Here is a 22,118-nt window from a genome sequence, read left to right as displayed (position 1 = left end):
GACTGGCTGCTCTTTTATCAGCAGCCTGCTAACAGCACCTCCTCACCAGACACTTTGAAGTTACAAACAACTCACACTGAAAAGAGCAAAGGATGGCAAGTCCTGCATAAACATAAATATATATATATATATATTAGTGTCACAGAAAGACTTGGTTTAAGGGTTAGAATGGGTCTAGGTTAGGTGTATGGGTTGAGGTTAGTTGTGATGGTTAAGGTTAGGGAATGCATCATGTCAACGACTTTGAGGGTTTTTACTTCTTTCTTTTTTTTCTTTTTTTTCTTTTTCAGAGGAAAATAATTCTTTCCTTTTATGTTCAAAAGACAATAATTGTCCAGTGTAATAGTCTGTAAATGTTCACTGGGAATTTGAAAGGGGGTGACTGTGACTCAGCTTTCTTGTTGTAATTAGCAGAATTTGCATGCCGATGCTTATCTTAACAAGCGCAGAAATTGAGATAGTTTATAGATGTTTTTGTGTCTGGGGCTGGTAATTGGCATCAAGCTTATCAGAAACAGATTGGCCACACTTGACCACTCAAAGGAGCCTGAGCCAGAGACTCTTGCAACTTTTTTTTTTTTTTTTTTTTTTTTTTATACAGCCTGTTCAAGGCGTGAACGTAGCGCCTTTACGCCGCCTCGCCGCTCTGTGTAAAAGGTACAGACAAGGCAGCACAGGTGGGATTGTGGTACAGATACCGAAGACTGTTGTGTTACACCTCACGCTTCTGAATCCGGCATGCTATCTGAAATCATACATTATGCCGGCTTGTTTTCGGTTCAGTGTAAACAAGCAAAGGAGCCAAAGGAGGGAGATCTTCTGAATGGGAAAATCTGTAGTAAAAGGGGCTTCTGATCAACTGATCAACTGAATGTGACCTGCAGTCGACTTGTCCGATGTGCGCTGCACTTTTTACCTGCAGCTCTTCATGAGAAATGCTGCACTGTTATTACTCTGCGTGGGAAGTTGTACTGTACACAACCCTTTCCTTTCTGTTGTGATTGAAATAAAGGCACAGAAACAACAAAATGACAGCAGTCAAGGACAAAATAGGCAAAGACCCAGACTTTGAAATCCAATGCTGATAAATTGCTGGGTGTTTGACTTTGCAAGGCATACTGGATTATATTGATTTTCATGTGTGTGTGTGTGTGTGTGTGTGTGTGTGTGTTTGCATGACCGAGTGTGATAGCAGAAAACCAGGGGCAAGAGAATGTAATATTGTGTTTCATTAAAAAATCTATAGGATATCTCATTACTGCCACATGATTTTCTTTAGTATCAGGGTTAGTGGGAATGGGCTGGAGCAGGTGGGTGGCAAGATGAATGTGCTTTCCTGTCTCAGATGACTATCTCATCTTTTGTCGTTCATGGAGAAAGAAGGAACTCGGCTCAATCTGCCCCAGTATGTCAACTACTTCCTGGCCATGTTTGCGCACCGCTGGCTGATTTTACGACCGTATCAGATTACCCGTCCGCGCATGCTAACCGAAAACATCTAAAGTCACAAGGTCTAGAGCAAATCGGGGCGTTTATTCCATATATCAGCATTGTCACTTCAGTTTTATCACTGTATCATATGGACATCTTGCATAGCAAATCTCTTTGTTAAACATGCAAAGCAGTTCTGTCTCTCCATGTCAGATTGGTGGTTTGTTTGAACAATGCTGTAATGTTTAGTGGGTCAAAGGGACATATGCATTTCCATTCTTCATCATCTTTAGGGACTGGAACCCCCATGGTTCAAATTGCAATGTAGTACTATGTTGTTTTCTGGTAGTATTTTAAGTGTGTAGTTTGTCTCAGCACCTGAGAGTTCATTTTAAAGAGCATTTTACTCGACAACAGCAGATGCCGGCATCTGAGATTTATTTTAACAGTCTTTCCAACAACCAGAAAAGGTTAGTCCAATTCTCAAATCCTGACATTAAGTGATGGTTTTAACCTTTAGTCTGGCTGCTCTGTGGGTACCCATTTTAACCCAAGAAACATGCTGCTTCTTGCTATTTTGCCTTCCAATTATTCAGCGTGAGGCGGTGTTTTTGACGTCCTCTCGCACTGTACCTCTCACCGTCTCTAAACCAGCTCTCACAGTACGCCCGACTGTGTTGCTGTCGTCTCAGCGGGCCAATCCTTCATCGTGGGCCCATGGGGAGGCTGATAAGAGGGGGAATTCGAGCCTCAATCAGTGCTGGTTAATTATCACAACCGGGGGAGGTGAGAGAGGTTTCCCCGTCTGCCCAATCCCTCCTGGATGTCTGTCTCCCCTTCAAACTCTCTCATCTGTTGGAGGATCTGTCTTGCATTCTACAAGTATTCTCTGCCTCTCCCTGCTTTGGTGTATCCACGTGTTTGTGGCCAGTCTCACTCAAAATGATGAAATGTGCCAGTGTCATTTAGATAAATTATTTCAAACACTTTGGTGGTCATCATACATTATGTAATGTTTGTTTACTAAATCATTCAGTTTTATTTATTTATTTATCGTTTGTTTCCCACGATACCTTTCTAAAGAGGTGTATTCAGAATTTGCTAACGTTTAAATGTTTACGTTTTTGTATGTTTTATGTTTAATCAGATGACAGTTTGCTTTTGGGGGAAATGTTACCACTTTCCCGGGAGGACAAACGCACGTATAGCGTTACATCACTGCAGTTTTAATGGCATGTCGAACAGGGACAGGCGCCTTGCTTAGCCCAATTACTAAGTGTCAGTGGGATCAAGTTTAATTAAGAGTTATGCAGTTGTGAAGTCACTAATTTCATTATTAAGAACACATTTTGATTACACTCTCTTTACGTGCAGGGGGATGGTGCAAGAATTCAAGTATGCATATTTCAGAAACACGGGTTCCAAATGTAATTGTTGTAAACGTTGATGAAAAATTAATGCTACGCTAATGAATGCAAGGCATGAATCACTTAGCGTGGCGCGGCTATTTCCCCACTTTTCAGAGGAGCCGTTTGCTCTCGGTCCAGCATGCTCTTTGAACTGCATGCAGTGATATAAGAAAAGTGGCACAAGTCACCAAAAGTGAAACAATCCCTCTAATTGTAATCCCCAGTCGTGGCTTTTGACTTATTCAAAATTGGTTTTGACCAGATTTTGTAAGACGCTGTGGGTTCTTCACGGGTTCCGTCCAGTGACGATGGAGCTTTGGTCTTATTCTGTCAAGTGCTTCAACTATTACTATTTTTTTTTTCTTTTTTTTTGCAATACTTACAGTGATCGGTTTTTTGATTCGTCGTTGAGTCCATGAAATCCATGAAACAATGACAATTGCAGAATAGAAAACTTTCAGAAAGCGATGTCCTCAGATTGTTTATGCTGCCCGACCAACAGTTGAATATTTTTAGCTTGATCAACAGTTTTCGTGAGCCTCTCGTTGCAGAACAGGGAAATAGAGGTCAGTGTGTGTGGTTATTGGGAAAGAGCGATTAGGTGCTTCTTGATTACTGTTATACCATTGCTTGTCACCGTTATTATAAATACAGGGTGCAAAGGCGTACACCAACACAGAGAATAAATCCCCCAGTCAGAGTCTGCGTATTGGACATTTTGCTGCACTCTTGCACTCAAAGCATTTGCTAATCCTATTAACCGGCGAATCATTCGAGTAAGATCTTATTTCTTCATCTGATTAAAAAGAGACTGATGTTTGTATTAGAATGACATTTTCTGGCAGCATTCAGTACATCCAAAGCTGATGTTGTTGCAGTGACCCGGCTCCGCCTCTGACCCTGTCATGTTTTCTCCGTGCCTCCAGAGTTTCACAATGGCAGGGAGCAGACAGGATGACAGAGAAAAAATTGGATCCTTTCCTCTTTTAATCTGCCAGTTGAGTGGGTGCCAGCTCAAGACAGCCAGTGTGCACTAGGCGCCCCAGTCATTTTGTCCATCCCTTTATGGCTTGGCCTCAACCCTTATTTTCATCAGCTGCTGCGGGGAACACCGAGAATACCAGAATCTGTGGGTTGTGGCGTCCCTTATCGCAGCTACCTCCTTCAGGCACGTCTGGCATTGCTCCTGGCATCGACTCTTAAAAGGAGACTTGAGTGGCCACATTAACTCTGACAGAGTTCTGTTACTAATCGGAAAAGAGAATACCTGTGTCATCCAGCCTCTCCTGTACTTCATTTTGTCCTTGTGACCCTTTTAATGTTCTTCCTCCAGCCAGGTCTTCTCTCAGGTGTGTGAAGGCCAGAAATCCTCAGAAGTCATTTGAAGAAAGAAACGTCTTTCTTAGAATTGAAAACGCTAATCTGTCTTAATGAATCTGCCCCCTTCGCCTTTCTTTTCTATTACCCGCTAATGATAACAGGTGTCTCCGCTCAAGTCTTCACTGCTGTTCATGTCAAGTGCCCAAATTTCAATTTTAACAAAATGAAAGGAAGTAAGCTTAGCCACCTTCACTCACAGCCGCTCCATTATAGAATCTTTGAAGAGACCTTTGTACTCGTCCTTTGATTAGAAAAGGGCACGTCTTTCTTTTCTTTCCCTAAACAGATACGCGTCTCAAATAAAGCAAAGTCGGCTGCAGCTCACCAGACACCTCGTCCCTCTACATTTGGTCTCAAGATCATTGTTATTTCCCTGAGGTGGTACTCCGTGACAGATGGGCTTTAGGAGGGAGTTTGGAGAGATGGGAGGTGGATGAAGGATTCTGCAGAAGAAGAAAAAAAGAGATAGTGAGGGATGGAGAGCGGGGAAGTGTGGGAGGGAAGCGGAGACAACTATTTCCATTAGTGTCATTAAAGCGACCCTGACGCTGAGGGTGGAAGGACAAACAGTGGAGGGATGGAAATAACGGAGAGGCAGCAGCTCGGTGAATGAAGTGCTCAGGTTCATTACAAAGTGCCTTTCCCCCGCCTCTATCTTTACCTGCGTGAAAGGTTTCCATTTATCCTGGAAGTGCTGTTAATGATTTTTTACTCTTGGCTTGTTGTTTCCTTTGTAAAGGCCTTAAAACTCACAGATCTAGAGACACGATATAAGGAATACAGAGCAAAGTGTGAAAATCAGATTCGTACCTGTACGTCGTTATATCAACAAGAACTAATATCTATTTTACCCTTTAGTCTTTTAAAGTGTAATTACTATGTTCCAGTTGTAAATGCCTGTCAAGCGTGTTTACTTTTCAGGATGTCCAGGATTTCCTTGTGCTGAAGTCTGTACCACAGAAGGGCCTTTGTTGTTGAAAATATGACCGGTTTTGAGAGTGGTCTGCTCTGTCTCAAGAGCAGCTCAATAAAGAGAGTAGTCAATATGGCCGCTCTCAGATGGTGAGTCAATGAGGGAGGAGGCTTCCTGCTGAGCCAAGGGTAGAATAGGGAGAGAAAAGGGGGTCTTTGTGTGAAGAGCAGACTCTCACCCACTCTTTACTGCCTTCTCTGGGATATTACTCCTAACATTAGCCCCTTTATGTGCAACCTGTTCAAGGCGGGAATGTTGCGCCTTTATTGTTGTTGTTTAAGCTGGCAGTGGAGGAAGTCACAGAGCTGGATCAGCGTCACTGCAAAAAAAAAAGCGAGAGCTAGCATGGAGGTGCAGATGAAGACGCTGCCGGCTTTGTGTGATTCAGTGTAAACAAGGGTGTGGAGGGTCTTCTTAACAACAGTATAGCAGGATCTCTGTTTAAAGAGGCAGTCGAGACTTCCACTCTAATCCGCTGCAGGAATCGTAAACTGTAGATGTGTTGGCACTGAATTCTCGTTGGTGCTGCATTCCTGTCCTCGATTCGTGTCACAGACATGAGATCGCTGCTGTAGACTCGATTCACTTTCCAAACCCTCGAGCAAAGAGATATTGGCATTGTGGCCTACAGTCTGTGAACACATTACCTGAATTCACACACACACACACACACACACACACACACACACACACACACGTCACCTTGACAGTAAGCTCTGTAACCTATAAAAACTTACTTTTACCAAGATGGGAAATCCAGCGCTAGTTCCGTGTCTCCATTCTCTCTCTCATCTGAGAGCAAGGGGTGGGAACTGGGAGTGAGGGAGCCAAGGCAGCATATCGGGGCACCACCTTAAACTGGGCTCCCAAACCTTTTATGACTGCTGAGCAAAGTGGATTTGGGACAGCGGTAACAGCCCATACTTATCAAACAGACAACCTCATTTTCTAGCCCCTTGCTCTCTGCTCCCTCGTTCTCACTGGTTGCCTGGTATGGAGGTTCCTATTTTTCAAAGACAAACGGGGGGGCTCCCACACTGCTGGGCCTGAATGGATTAGACTTCCCACACTGTAATGTGGTTTCTGACACTTCCTTCTTTAACTCTGCAGCCGTGTTGTTAAAAGCCTGCAGTGTTTCAGCACTAATGAATTCTGGCATAAGGATGTGTGTGTTCTCCTTTGCAACTTGTAAGAAACATTTAAGGGAAAATTAATTTTAGTCCCGGGGACTTCATGTTACTTACTAAAGTTATCTGGACCCATGCATGTCGCTGATGAATACATTACAAGACAGATTAAGTTTCTGCACTAGAGTCAGAATTCCCTATTGTTATAAAATTCATCTCCTCTCCTCCTCCTCATTATGTTGTGTTTCAGCAGGGCTTGGTTAGATACGCTCCCTGCCCTTTGATGATGTATGGGGAACATGTGCACTGTTGAGTTTTCTGTCAATGAGCTCCTCAGAATACATCAAGAGAGAACACAGCTCGTTCTGTGCCTGTTCATTACACATTTTTTCCAGGCCTGCAACTCACAACCTTGTTAGTGGCTAAAAGTGAACTTTTCCTCAGTGTTGATAAAAATTGAAGCTCGTCTCTAGTTTTTAGTTTTAATCAAAAGCTGTAGATTAAGATCATTGCTTCCTGCTAAGATGTTTAACTACAACTTCATGCACAGTTCTCCAGCTTTTTTCTTACCTTCTTGAAAATTACGGTTGATTTTCTGAGGCCTGTTGTTGCTATTTGAGCTTTGTTATTTTTCCTAAAGGACCCTAGAAGGTTTTAGTCAAAACTTTGCTTCGCTGCCTTGCCCATTATACCTAATTTTCTCAAAATTATCTGAGCCAATTTCAAGGAAATTAAATCTTGACTGAATTCTTTTCAGTTGCCTTATAAAGGAGAAGATCTTGCAGCTCGGTTTAAGTTCATGGCTGAATTTATTCTCTGAAGCTTTTGTTACCATTTCCTGTTTCTAAATGCCTCAAAAATGATAATGCAAAGAATTGGTCAGCAATTTTGTAGCCGATTTTTTGCTGTTTGTCTGCACATAGTGGGTCCAGCATTGATCATACTGTCCCGCCTTATTATGTTATTGGAGTTTGGACTTTGGCCACTACCAGTTGCATCAGTGTTTTGTTTTGCTTGTCCGTCAGTGTGTGTGTGTTTATCTGTCTGCAGCTTGACTGGTGCTGGTGGCATTGATAGAGTTTTCAGACAAATGATTCAGGTGGAGATACTGTGGATGTAGTGAAAAAGAAAGTAAGTTTAGTTGAGAACAAAACAGCCCCTTAGCCTGCCACCAGCCCCTCTTACCCCCCTGGTTTATCACAATCTCCAGTCCAATCTTCTCCCCCTGCCCTGCTCTGCCGACAGTGGATGTTGTGTGTGCTACTGAAAGCAGATGGTTCGCCATTTTGTCCAACAGTAGAGCTGAAGCTAAGCCCTCCCCTACAGCTCCTACGATGGGGATAAAAAGCTGCTAAAGGCGGCTGTTTTGGCTCTGATACGATGCCGCAGGACCTTCTAGCCCATTCAGTTTTTCTCCACAGATAGAGAGCGGCTGAAGATGGTCTTTTGACTGGAAAAGAGCCAGGCTTGGGCCTGGAAGCTCTGCCCAGCCCACACACACCCACTGTTCCAGCAGCGTAAAGCAGAGATGATTAAGCATGCCATGGTGCCTCTGGTCTGCAGGAGTGACGAATTCCCCCCACTGCTACTCCTCTCTGGTCTCTCTCCATCTGTCATGTACACCGTCAGTAAAATACTTTTTCTGGGGTTGTCACATTCTGCCCAGTATATACACTGGGCTGCTCTGAATTTATTGATTTCCTGAAATCAGCTGCGTACCCCAGTCTAATTTAAAACCACTCCTTTACTGCTGCGAGTTACATTTGAAAATGGGTTGGGCTGACTCAGGTCGGCATATTTTATTCCTTACTGCTGTTTATCCACTTGAATCTCACATCCACTTCTGCCTGAAGGGATTCTTAAAATAAAATATTGTATGTTTGAGCACTTGTGCATCACCAGATCTAATAAAGTTTGGTGTCCTGAAATTTTACTTTACTCTGGCTGTACATTACTGCCAGTAAAATCTGAAACTTGCCAGTTTAATGCCTTAACTTCTGTAAAAATGAAACTGTAGCAGCCATTAGAGGATGTGAGTAAGATGACGAGATATTTTTCAAATTTTTTTTTGTCTTTGGTGAAGGGACCTTGCAAGTCAGTCTGGCTTTGATGCTTCAGACGGACTGACTGCGGCACTGTCCATTGAGACTGAGTGAGGGCCCTTTTCCCCCTTTCTCTCCCCTAGTGTTTTCCATCAGGGAATCAGTGTGGAGACGATTGCACTGCTTAGTTGTAATGTTGTGTTGTCTTACATTCATTCCCTAATGTGAAAGAGGAAAATATCTATTCAATCCAGTCATTTTCTGCAGCGTTTTGCTGTAATAGTTTGTGCATTAAGTGCACTGAGGAAAAGCAGCCATATTGCCACCGTAATGGGCCACGCATTACATCCCTTCCCTCTTTGGATCTCACACTAGGGACTTGGTGCCGCAAGGTAGAGAAATTACCTCCCCAGTAGTTAAATAGCTCAACCACTGACATAGCATCTCTCTTCCTCTCTCATTTTCTGTCTTTTCTCTCTCTCTCGATCTCTTTCTGCCCTCGCTCTCCCCTGGAGACTTGCCATTTCCATGGAAGGGAGCAGGCATATTTTAAACTGCATTTAACATTCAGACACTTATTTCACTCCATTCGTTGCATTATTAAAATACCTTCATACCTCCTTAATTATTTTTCTAGCTCTCCCCATCCCTGCAGAACTGATAATTGGTGTTATTTATCTAAACAATACCACTGTGTGACTCTTAGGGTGGGAGCGCTTGAATAATGGATGAGGACAAATACAAAGCAATTGCACTTACTCTGACTTTGGCACTATCCATGTCAGAGCAATGTTACCATTTATGCAGGAGAAAAGGAAATGGCAACCATGTTCCAAAGTGTTTACTCCTTCACTGCTCCCTCTACTTATAATAGGGCAAGACGTGATATTAACTTGCCAGGGAGGCTAGACTGGGTTAAATTTGTCAGTTCCTCTTGTCCAATTCCAGCGAGGCTTGCGGTTCCATAATGAAAAGCCTCTCGGAGTCTCTGGGACAGACTGAGGCACAGTGGCTGAATAGAAAGAATGAACAAAAAGATGTTTTGCTTCGGGAACATTTCATTGAGTGTTTGGGGCACTTGGAGTCCTGTAGTGTACTTTTATTTCAGCCACCAGCAGATTTTTTTTTTTGTGATTTTTAAAAAATGTGCTATTGAAGAGATTTGATTTTGCAGTCACTTATCTTGCAGCTGAACTCAAATAGCTGTCAGCAGTCCCCCATATTGTATAGTGTTAGTCTGTGTTCTACAGCTGTTTCTGTATCTTCTACTGCAGAATAAATGCAGAAATGTTCTTTTAAAAGTCATTTGCACTCATCTGTATGAGCAGTTACACACACTTTGCTCAGTGTTATGTCTAGTTATTCATCAAAACAGGTCATGATGGCACTTTTATAAGATGAGAGCATCTGCGGCAAGCTTTAGATTTACACTTACAGTTGAATTCCACTGATGCAAAGCAGACGAGCTGGTCTTACAATCAGATGAATAATAACGACATTAGCATCAGCTGCCGTGAACATGGAATAGATCAGTTGTTTGACATTAATAAGATTCTCATTCCATGCATTGATCGTAGCTGCTCAGGCGTGAGTGGTCCTGTTCTGAAGCATTACGTAGCGTCTGTGTGGAGCATTCAGCTAAGATCCCTGTTCTTCCCACCTGTCGCCTTCCCAGGTTCAGCAGTGCAGCCCTTCATCCCCTTCTGGTTCACAGTGGAGCCCCAGGACACACTGGCCATTCGGGGCAGCGCGGCGTTGCTCAACTGCTCGGCCCACAGCGATGCAGCCACGCCGGCACGCATAGAGTGGAAGAAAGACGGCACCTTCATGAGCCTTTCAGACGAGAGACGACACATACTTCCCGATGGCACGCTCTTCTTCACCCATGTGGTCCACTCGAAGCACAATAAGCCCGACGAGGGCACCTATCAGTGCGTCGCCACCATCGACAACCTGGGATCCATTTCCAGCCGGACGGCACGCCTTTCTGTAGCAGGTGAGTGCTGCCGGACTTATCACCTCAGTTAGCTGATCCGCTTTTCCCGTATCCTGTACTCCTTTAACACCATGGTTGATAATCCATCCTGTAGTTCCTGATAAATTGCTTTGATAATTCAAGTGACTTCACCAGCAAAGGGTGTAGCTCTTCTCAGGTCCTAACCTTTAAATAATTGAACATACCTGTGTGAATGTGTGTAAAAGAAGGTCATAATATTAAGTGAGAAATAAAAGTGGTTTGTAAATTGCATAGTGCACAGCACAAATAACACATATAGACTAATAACCTTCATCACATCTTCTAATTGGTAAAGTTACGTTACCTAGTAGTGCTGAGCGATGAATCAAATTTTTATTGTCATCGTGACATGAACATTAATGACTGACTCAAACTGATGAAATAATTTATTTACACATTGCATTGACGAAGGTTTTTTTTTTTTATGGCGTACCTCAACATAAGCCCTCCAGAAATTTGACTTGTCAGATGGAGCCCCGGGTGCATGCGCCATGCTAGCTGCCAGCTACCCTCTGATTCATTCCTGTCAGTTTGGCGGTGACCGTGAGGTTAGCTAGCACCAATGCTAGAGGAAGACATAGGAACTGTATATGCAAACTTCAGTATTTGTTTGTTCATTGTCATATCATCGTCGCAGTATTGAACAGTGTTATCGCACAGCGCAGATTTTCCTCACAGCATTCAGGGTTATTATCTCTTTAACCATTTCTTTGGAACAGCTATGCTGCAAATGCACACCCACATAACATATGAATTTGTGAAAAGGTTCTTTAGTTGCTTACATTTATTTATTTTTTGTCCTTGAATTTCTCAGCTGTTTGTGCTTTCTCTTCTATAAATTCCTTCACCTTGCTGGAAGCCTGAGCCTGTTGCCCTACTGGATAAATGCTTGTAAAACGGTCTGTTTTTTTTTTTTTCATTACTAGTCCTACGATGTGACCTTGTTCGGTTTGGGAACAGTAAGTGACATGGGATTATTAGGTGTTTTGAGTCAAGCCGTGCCCTGAAATTCAATTTGCAGCTGGAGGAGCCGCAGAATGCGTTTACCGTGTGCGCTTTCAGCTCAGCAGTGCTCTGCCAGATTTTAAGACGCTCGAGAGAGGCCTCTTGTTGACAATGGGATAGTACAGTATAAGCCTCTCGGATACCTTGGAGTGCCTGTGTGAAGTTACTGTCTGGCTCTGTTGCTTTTCATAGGCTTTTGAATTACAAATTAATGAGGCAGTACGTTTCCATTGTGGAGATTGCAAAGATTTTTCTTTCATCACCCATCACAGAAAGGGCATATGTGCTCGATCTAATGTACAAATAATGTACTTCAGCCTTTACACAAATGAAATGGATGTTGATGTGATCGTAGATGATTAATGTCTGGCTTTGTATGTGTGGTTGTCATAGCTTGTTCTCACTCCGCCTGACCTCATGGTCACCATGGTAATTCAGTCAGACACTCTAAAGAAACGCAGGTCAGGAGGTTCTGTGTGTGTTATGTGTTAATGTGTATGTGTGCATCCTCATAGCTGGACAGTGGCGGGATCTTTCCTGACTCAGAGTGAGGTCGAGGTGGTGCCATCCTGATCATGTGCACACACACGATTGGCTCAAGCAAACTCATTTTTTCTTTTAGGACTTAGAATGAATCCCGAGTGATTTCTAAAAGGACAATAAAGAATAACAGTTCAGGAGATGTCACATTTTCCCCGTTTCATGACAAAAGTAAAAGATTAATTGAAAAAATAATCAACTGATTGATAAAAAATCATGCACAACCTTTAAATATTTGTAGTTTGAAATAATGACTTGTCACCTGAACACCCACGCCTTGATTCCTCGTCCTATCTTGCACTCTGACTCTGATCCTCAGTCCCTGGTCCCTTCCACTTCTTATGGTTTTGCTTCATTTTCAGACCTGACCAAATTTACCACATCTTGACAATAACATGAATTATTATGTTTCATCTGCATGTAATAATCAAATGATGCCTGCTTTGTTTCACCTGCCCTCATGATTCTCCTCCTCGTGAAGTCATCGCTGATTGGGATGTAACATTAATTAAGGGATGCAAAAGAAACAATATTAACCTTTTAGAACAGCCACAAAATATCAGGGCACTGCCGCCTGACACATTCCTGTCGTAGCGAATAAACAGACACTCTTTGGAGGACATTTCTTAAGAAACATTGCAGCTCTTTTCTTCCTCTGTGGCAGCTTTCCTGCTGCACTGTGCTGATTATGCTACAGCGCCACTGCAGCTACAAGTGACAGAAGTCCACCAAGTGCAACGTTTTTAGAAAATATAGGTTTCCCTGAAGACACTCATCAGTTTTGTCAAGAGCTGGAGGCGGCGCGAAATTTGATGGGAGGCGCCCGCATCGCAATTCTCCGTGCAGGAAAAACCCTGCAGTAGACAGTCCATCCCGGTGCTCCATCAATACCTGTCACTACAGCTGCATCGGCGTATAATGCAGAAGGGACTTGTTTGGTTCCTCTGCCAAGATGTGTTCTGCTATCAGCCTCACAGCCAGCAGGATCTACCTGGGTCAACCATGATGGGATGTTAGATTCAATCAGTTTCTACTTAAAGAGTGGAGCAGGTGAAGACTGTCAGCTGTTATAGGCACACACACACACACACACGCACACACACACTTTTTCACATGGCGTAAAAGCTCCAGCCATTGTGAACATGCGTATACTCGCCAAGTGTTGAACACATAAAGCTATTGCATTTATGGGTTCTACTTACACACATGCACACGCATGCACAACCACTGATGTATCTCCAGCTGGCTGGCAGGTGGCCAATAAAAAGGTTAATTGCGGTGTAGAGAGAGCAGGCCATTAGGCCGGCATCAGACCCGGGAACGATGGTGCAGGCGAGGGTGGAATGGGCGTGACCTCTCCGATGTAATGATGGAATGAGTCACGGGTGGCTAGCATGGCAGGGAGCATATCTGACAAATACACAGGTAATATCAGGGATTGATTGCCGGGAGACGTGGGGCTCATTCTTCCCAAGGAATCACGTCCACTTCCACACATCGCTGCCATCGCCATCAAAGCCACGGCGGGTCACTCCTCGACCTCACCTCTTCGACTCACCAGGGCTCCTGCTCTCTTCAGGTTTCTGTGGTGACGTTCACATGTGCGCAGAATGCATTTGTAATCGTTATATGATTCAGTGAGTAGGACGGGATCTAACAGCTTTATCCTCCTGTCTTACTGAGATTATGTTTATGCTTATTTTTCATAACGGAAGCACCAGCGTAGAATATACACTGAAATGACTAATGCCACGTGTAGTTCTTATTTGCAACACTCCTTCCTTTATGGCTTTTATAAATAGTCACGTTGAGCTCCACAGTATGTTGATCAATCTTTACCAATCCCCGTCCTCTAATCATAATACGAGTTGTTTAATAAATGATCATTTTCTGTGTTTAAATTAACACTTTGCAGTAGCGCTAGACTGATAAGTTGATGAATCGTCAAGTCGAGCAACAGATAATTTTGTCATGTGAAAATGCACGCTGGTTGTAACGCCTCACGTGTGAACATTCGCTTCCTCTCGTCAATGCACTATCACAGTACATTGAATATTTGGTGTTATTTTACGAAACCGCTCTGACCGTATTTTCTGACATACATTTGTGATTAAATGATAAGTTATGAGAAGAAAATTATTGTCTCAGCCCAACGCCAAGATGTCACATTTCTCTTTCTATAGAATTATTTTTGAAATGATTGACCTATTATTAACCGTCTGACGAGATGAATAATTAATTTCTATCATCTGTGATTATATAACTACACTATATACTGCAAAACGTTATTTAAATAAAGTATTCTGGTTTTTAGGACAATCATTGTTTTCCTAATTGCCCAGCTTTGAAGTCACATTCATGTGCACATGCTCACATCTCTCTCTGCCTTGCGTTTCTTCTTTGCTCCTGCTTTGTCATCCAGTCTTCCTTGGTCTGTTCAGATACTGTGGAAACACAAGCAGACTCAGAGAAAATAATGGGAGGGGGGAGTGTGGCCTTGTAGGCCCAATCTTATGTATTCAGTTTGAGTCTGTGGAAGAGAAAAGGAGGGGGAGAAAAATTATAGGGCAGAGAGCGAGCGAGGCGGTATACAGCAGTGATAGCCAGGACACAGAGCGAGACGCGAGTAATGAGAAATCCCATCTTAACTGTCTGCTGCTCTCCCACACAGCTGTCCCTCCGCCCATCGGCACACTTTGAGCTCAGCCCTCCTTAAGAATTGCTTGAGGTGAGCTCCACCTCACTGCCACTTAATAGGGAAACCTCCAAATAAGAAAATGGAGAATTCATTTAGCCTTTTCTATCTCTCCCCCACTACCCCGCATTCTCTTTTATTTGGCTTCCTATCCGACCCCTTCATATGTAGATGAGACACTTATCTATTGAAATATATCAGCTTTTTGTTTTAGTTTACCACTGTTTCTGCCCAATCTGCTCCTCTCTGTTTTCCCTCAGTTTTTTTTTCCCTCTCACCTATCGGCTACTGTGGTATAGAAAGATAAGCAAAGCCACTTATCACTTTGCTTTGATATCATGTTTCACTGAAATCTAATTTCTCCCTCCCCATAATAGTAGAAATTGTAAAATGAACACCAACACTCATGTGTCATGTGTGTCACCTCATATTTAAGCATGCTCATCGTCTGATAGAGTCGGACGCCCTTTGAAGGATTTAGAGGTGTTGGCAGAATCTTTAATCCTTTTTTTTTTTGATGTATTTTAATCTTTTTTTTTTTTTTAGGAGGGGGAGGAGGGGGGTGGAAAAGGATGATTTCGTCACTATTGCATAGGAAGTCCTTTATGGTATAGTAGGAGACACTTTGTTGGACATTTAGTCGATTAATTAAGTTGGCATCTTGACATTTTCTGAAATATTATGTGTTAACGACATTAAATGGATGTCATCGAAAAAGTAAAGACATTCATTCGAGATAAAACATCATAATAATCCACATGCACTGGGGTTGCTATGGTTCACAAGGTTTTCTGTAAATGCTTCTTTATGTTTGCCTCCTTCAGCATGACTGCACATTCAGCCTCACTAATCGGATACTTCTTTTAGTGAGAGGAGCAAAATGGAAACGCTGCGAACATGAATGCATATGTCGTCTAATATGCCCCGAACAGTTATAATTTAGTAGTGTAGGTGTTTAATTGCATATTATCTCAATGCGGCAACTTTTCAATGGTTACGTAACAGCTCTAACAAACTCGCATATATACTGTGAATAACCTGCGTAATTTGTTTTGTTAGCTCAGTGTAATCTGTATCTATAGATTCCACCATCATAGACTTCTTCTCCAGTCTCTTACTTGTATTATCTTAGCTTAGTGACCTACACCTCAGAAATATCACACTTGATATTCCTTCATTAGCCAATTACAGTATTCAGTATCAGTGGGTTTACATGCACTTAAGCAACCTCGTCATGTCAGCTTCCTGCAATTACCTGACGTCTGGGCACATCATGTAAACGGGAAAACCTTGTTGTAGTTTTCTGGTTATGGGGTCATGGGCAGCACAGACATAGAAACCTGATGTCTTGGGCAACTGAAACAGCAAAAAACTGAAATGAAAATCATCCAAGTGAGTGAGTAAAATAGTCCTTTTCCAAACCTCAGCAGCAGGATGTAAAATTCCAGACTATTTAAAAAGAAGACTTTGCAATTTCTTTTGTATAATTGTTCAAAATTCGCTAACCCAAAATTTAATATAACTCTTAAAAACATCAGCATCAGTTATTTTAATGCTCATACCCCATTTTCTGATTGTCTACCTTAACCTGATTTCTGCCAATAATCAGTTCTCTTTTGCAGATCTAGTCCATTGTGTCTGAACACTGCACTGCTGCAACTAATGTTTATTCTCACTATCAGTTAAGTTGAGTGACTGTTGCAGCTCTAAAACTCAACCTGTATAAAACACACACACACACACACACACACACACACAACCAAGGGCAAACAAAAACTGTTATCTTAAATGCTGATCTGGTTCCAGCGACACACAGAGATAGAGCTCAGTCAGATGATGTCTACCCATTCACAAGCACTTGTTCTCTTGAGCTTGACGAGACTGAGCTGTGTTCATTCATCCTACTCATTCAGTGGATCTTTTCACACTACTACTACTACTACTCTGTCTTCCTTTCATTTCTCACTCTCTCTCCTTTGTCTCCCACTCGCTGTCCTTTCTCTCACTGAATCAACCTCCTGTCCTTTCTTTTTACCTTCTTTACTACCGCTCTCAGTCCTCCATTTTCTCTTTATTATCCTTTCAGACCTCTCCACCGCTCCAACACTACTGCTGGCACACACACACACACACACAGCTCTCTCTCTCACCCATTTTGCAGTTCCACCGTGGCAGCACCCCAGCCATATAGCGCCAAAATGGCAAACAAACAGTAATAAATCTCAAAAACAACAAAAAAAAACCATCTCCTTCTTTCTCAATGGAACTCCCAGAAAGAAACACATCAACCATGTCATTGTTTTCCCGTAAAAAAAAAAAAAAGTAATCTTTTGTTTGTGAGTGTGTGCATGTGAGTCTTGACTGTGTCCTCGCCAGGCTGGCTAAATTCAGTTTTCACTTGTCATCCGCAATAAGTCGACATTTCACACACCCAAAAACTGTGCTTTAACAAAGCCTTCCTCTCTAGTCATTAGTTGTAGTTTGGACGAGGTAAAATATGTTTTAAAAAATCTTTGACATACCGTGTGTCTGCTCAAACGAAGTTAGGTGCTGTGTATGAATAATTTTTAACACAGTATCGCAAAGCTGTATTTTAAATGCTTATACAGCCTGTCGCGCAGTACAGGTGTCTCTGCACGAACATAAAATAGTAATTCGATCAGCCGTCTCACCGCAGCATCGCAGCAATTCTTGCACGACTTGGATAACAGCTGTGAACAAATCACTACATTATACTTGTTCAGTTGACAACAGAACCAATGAAGAGCAAATACGTTGTGACAATACAAACACTATATAAGTTGTATTAAAGCGTAGCCGGTTGGGATTATGTAACCACTGTGGTGCATCGGCAGGAATGCAGATACGTCTGGATGTTCTCTTCACTTATGTTTATTAATAACAGCAGGTGAGGTTTCTGCAATAAAACAAGAAGCCAAACACAAGACAGTGCTAAAGTAATCATTAAACAGCACTAGTAATAACAAATGCTAATACCATAGTATAAATACTGTATTTATATATATTATATATAAATTACATTAACCTAGAAGGTAAGTTGCTAATTGGCAACTTACTGCTTTACTGTTACTGTTTTACAAATTAGCATGCAGCTAGTGAACTTAAAGCTAATACCGCTGATTCCGATATATACCAGTATGAAACTCTAGGCACAGAAAATATATAGTACACAATTCTACTTACATGTTTCTGAATGCGCATGTGCGCCAAATTACTTATGGATGGCAAACTTCACAATATCCAATGCATCTCTTCTCTCTCATCCACCACAAGGGCTCTGATTGGCTAATCCCTGCCACCCAACCAGGTGCCTAAACTACTATAGTATACAAATGAACAAGCCCTTCATCACATAAGTGACAGTGGGAAGCAGGAGATGGCTGAATGGAGGTTTGTATTGCTGAGACCAAGTAGAGTAACCCAGCTGTCCGTCTCACTTGCTACCAAAAGATTGCTGTAATGGACATTTTTGTTGTTTGCCAGGTAAAACAGGAAAAGGAAAACCAGACTGTAATTTTTGTGTTCCAGTGTAGACGGAGAACTTTGGAACCGACCCAAACAAAATCCAGCAAATCTCCTGTTAGTTTCCAAATGTAAGCAATATTTTTACATTCACATTATGCCCCTTGGTGCAGACATTGCCTTATCAGAGCCCATATAGTTATATACACATGTCCAGGTGTAGACGCTTCCCCCTTATGACCAATTATGTGCTGCATTGCTGCTGAGTGCCGGGGTCGTTGCCATGACGAATGGCTCTAACCCGGAAGCAGGGTCAGGGTCACGGTGGTGTTCCATTACCCCGATTTCCATCTGTCTCCGGCACATGTGAGGAGGGATGGAGGCGACAAGATAGGAGAGGCTGTAGCTAAAAGCAGAGAGGAGAGAGACTGCTGCAAACCCTGCACTTCTACTGAGGCACATGAATCATATGCTGAGCTGAAAAACGAAAAACATTCAGTTAACCTTGGAGCACAAGTAGTGAAAGAGGAAAAGAGCTGAAATGCTGTTTAAGAAAAGAAGAAAAAGAAAAAAGTGTGTTTGAGCTGTTGTAGCCAGCTGCAAAGATGAGGCTGTGAAGGAGACAGAAACAGGACGAGCAACGCGGCTGAGAAAATATGATGTGGGAAATTTTGGTTGAGGATGGAGCAATAGGGAGAGATCCATCTTTTTCTCTCTCTCTCTCTCTCTCTCTGGAGGACGGCGGGAGAAAATTGTCGACAGGGAGTCTGTTGGGCTGAAGGTAGATGACAGCCTCCATTTTACGTGTATTCACTGACTGATTAGGTCCTCTGGGTAGGTGGAGAGTCTGATGGAGACAGCCCTATCTCTACTCTCCAGACACCTCAGTGCCTGGTGTGCGTTTCTGTGTGTGCGTGGGAATGTACACCCAGGCGTTTAATTGTCTTTGTATGTTTCTAGAATTCTCCCACTGTGTGTGACATGTCATCTTTCAACAGAAGCTTTATTCTGATTGTAAATTAAAAGCTGAGCACCGATGCAAGGTTGTTTCTACGTAAGTTACCGGCTTCAACACAAGCTCGGGGCCTCTGCCGTGTCCTTTTTACACTGGAGAATCACCATATAGGATTTAATTTCTTTATTTTAAAGGTTAATATAAAGGTTGTGCTCTACAATCATGTGCAATCATCATTACTTTTTAGAGAAAGGGAGGGCCAGAAATAGAAAGTATCAGACCTCTCTAACCTGTGCTGTGAGCAAGGTTATCATTAAGGCACCAGTTAAGTGGATACGGATAAAAAAAATTGGCTGATTCCCCATTAAAATGAAGTCTTTAATGCTGTTTCATGTGATGCAAGAATATCTTCAGAGATTTGAAGATTCAGATGGAGTTTGTCACAGTGCCTGTGCCAGACTGTGTACTGCTCAGAGAGTGAAAAAAGAATCCAAATACCAGGAGACATTTTCTTCACTACAATGAAGCTGTATTTAGAATTTCAAATTCAAGTGTACTGTCCCATTGAACTCGGACCATATTCAGCCGGTTTCTGCACCATGCTCTGGCTGGTGCAAATTAATGAGAGTGATAATTGACTGCTGCAGTCAGCAGATGAAGATAAACTCTCTGTGCATAATGACTTCCCTAACTTGCTCTTCTCCTCTGTGTTTTCAAGGCCACCGCTCCCCCACACCACACCTCAGCTCCCCCACACCGCCTGAACTTCTATCCATAGCTGTATGTAGTATATCTCACAATGTGTGTGAGGCATCTGCACATCAGTGATGACTCTTTACTGCTCAAGGCTCTCCACACGAACCTCAGAGATTTCCCTTAAATGCTCTCGCTTTCACTTCAGACCCAAAGGATAGAATCATGGCATCAGTGAGAGTTTGGCTGCTAGTGTGACATGTTAATCAGCTTGAGTGTTTTGTCTTTTATAGATGTCTTGCCACCATCTGCTCTAAATATCTACTTGTGCATGAGAAGCATAATTTTGGGGTCTCATGCAATTTTGAATCACCCCCTCACCAGCTACAGTTGTATGTGGGATTTAGTTCAAATATATGTCGAAGCCTCCTGAGACAGAACTTGACACATTTCTTATATTTTTCGCTTAAGTGATGCAGCAAATTAAGCAGTTTTTCAGATGTGGTGTTGATCATGTTAAACAGCAGATCTAAGCCCCTATCCTTCACAACAATCAAGTGGACTAAACAACCGGGACCGAACACACAAACGCATCAGTCTAACAAGTCAAAATTAGGAACTGTGCACACACGCATCATCTGCAACTTGCAGTTCTTTAAACGCAAGCCATTAGTCAGTATTTCACTGCTCCCACAAACTTTCCTATCTACAGGGCCTGGATTCTTGTTATTCAGTCCTGAGCACAATTGCATGGTAATGATGCTTGTGTTCTTGTGTTTTGGCAGGGAACAGGAATGTACCATGCACTCAATGAGTAGCTCTGCATTAAAAAAGAACACCAGGCTAGAACACATGCCCTGAAGGAGAGTGAGTTTCCACTGCAGCGAGCAGAACTCAACAACCAAATAACTTAATTCTGAACTTTTGATATATTTAATTTTAGGTTGATGGGAAAGCAGTGTTTTGTTCTGGAATGCCAATAATTACTTAAAGGGAAAAAGAGGCTACGTGTTTTCCACGCTACTTTTGTCACTTCTGGTACTTTTCCACAGTAAATGTTCAATCTTAGCACGTCAATTAGAAAAAAAAGATGCTATGAAATGAGGAGAACGTTCTCCTTATGCAGACCTATCAGGATGGATGTACATGGCACAATAAGTTCACAATAAAGTATAAAAAAAAAAAAAAAAAGCTGCCTTGTGTAGAGAGTTTTACTTCCTGAAAAGTTTTTGTAGCAGACAATCCATCACTCTTGCAGCTTCCCTCAATCTGCATAAAAAAGAGGCAAGGCTGCACTTTGTTTATCACTGCCTCTCTCATTGACATTCACTGTCCATGTCTCTTCCCTTGTGGTTCTATAGATAGAAATAACTACGCTGTGACGGACCAGTGTACTCAGCCGCATCGCCCTTTCATCTCCCAATACCGGTCCGAGTGAGCATGCATGAGGCAGTTTTGGGTTTTCATATTAAAAAGTCTCCATGTTTCAAAGCTAAATTGGGCTCCATAGAGCTTTTGAACCTTGAAAGAGAGTTGACTCTTTTTTTGATGGCTCTTCATGCCTGAGGGAAATCTTTTCAAATGCACCTCTGTATTCATCAGACTCAAGGGGTGGGCAGAAAAAGTGAGACTGAGTAGGTAAAGTTTTTATTCTAGAACGATGCGGTCCAGGTAGACTTTTTGATATTCAAGGCCACTTATCTTGACATCTGTTCTATGAAAAGATTTTACAGAGAATAGCTCTAGGAAAAATCATTCTGATATCGATGTTCTCATGAGCCTCTTTGCCTCCAAGTCCTCCTGTTTTTGGTTGAATTCTGAAGCGCTGTCACAAGATGATGGAAAGCATATCTTATTTTTTAATTTGATATCCTTTGAAATGTTGTGAATTTTGTTTTGTGAGTAAAATGTGTGATTCCAGGGTGACAGAAGAGGGATTTGATTTTTGCTACTCTAGATGTAAATAAAATATGTTTGAAATGCATATTTTACTCTTACTTGGCTTGTGCTGAGGAGGCAGAAATATGGTGTAACCGTGAGTGTTTCATTGCGAATTCCGCGCTGAAAGAAACGCCTCACCATGGGCACAGATGGAGTGTGCTGGAGAAAAGTGCAAAGTGCTCAGTTGGTGAGCATCTTGGTGTTTTTTCTGTAATGCTTCAGAGACCAGCTTTATTTATGGATTGACTTTCTTTTTTTTTTCTCTCCCTTTTTTTCTTTTTTTTTTGCACCATCTGAGCAGGTTTCCATAAACATGGATGGCATTATGATGGCAGCAGAAAGGGTGGCTTGCGCTGACAGGGGCAAGCTCAAGGTGTGAGAGGTGACACCTCGAAAAAGCATTTGCCTGCGCTCCCACTCAATTCAT

The 22,118-nt window shown here is 42.3% G+C and overlaps 1 protein-coding gene across 15 annotated transcripts in view; it reads left to right on the top strand.

Annotated features, from left to right (window-relative positions):
• neo1a (neogenin 1a) overlaps positions 1–22,118 on the top strand; it is a 155,466-nt gene that overhangs the window by 44,749 nt on the left and 88,599 nt on the right. For all 15 annotated transcript variants that reach the window (XM_056366464.1, XM_056366621.1, XM_056366539.1 and 12 more), the window contains exon 2: positions 10,038–10,358. In XM_056366464.1, coding sequence (XP_056222439.1) covers positions 10,038–10,358 — 321 coding nt within the window. The remainder of the gene's footprint in view (positions 1–10,037; positions 10,359–22,118) is intronic.

This window comes from Seriola aureovittata, chromosome 1 (genome assembly GCF_021018895.1).
Source record: "Seriola aureovittata isolate HTS-2021-v1 ecotype China chromosome 1, ASM2101889v1, whole genome shotgun sequence".
Lineage (NCBI taxonomy): Eukaryota > Metazoa > Chordata > Actinopteri > Carangiformes > Carangidae > Seriola > Seriola aureovittata.
The sequence above is the reverse complement of the archived record's forward strand: the minus strand, read 5'-3'. Positions and strand labels throughout refer to the sequence as shown.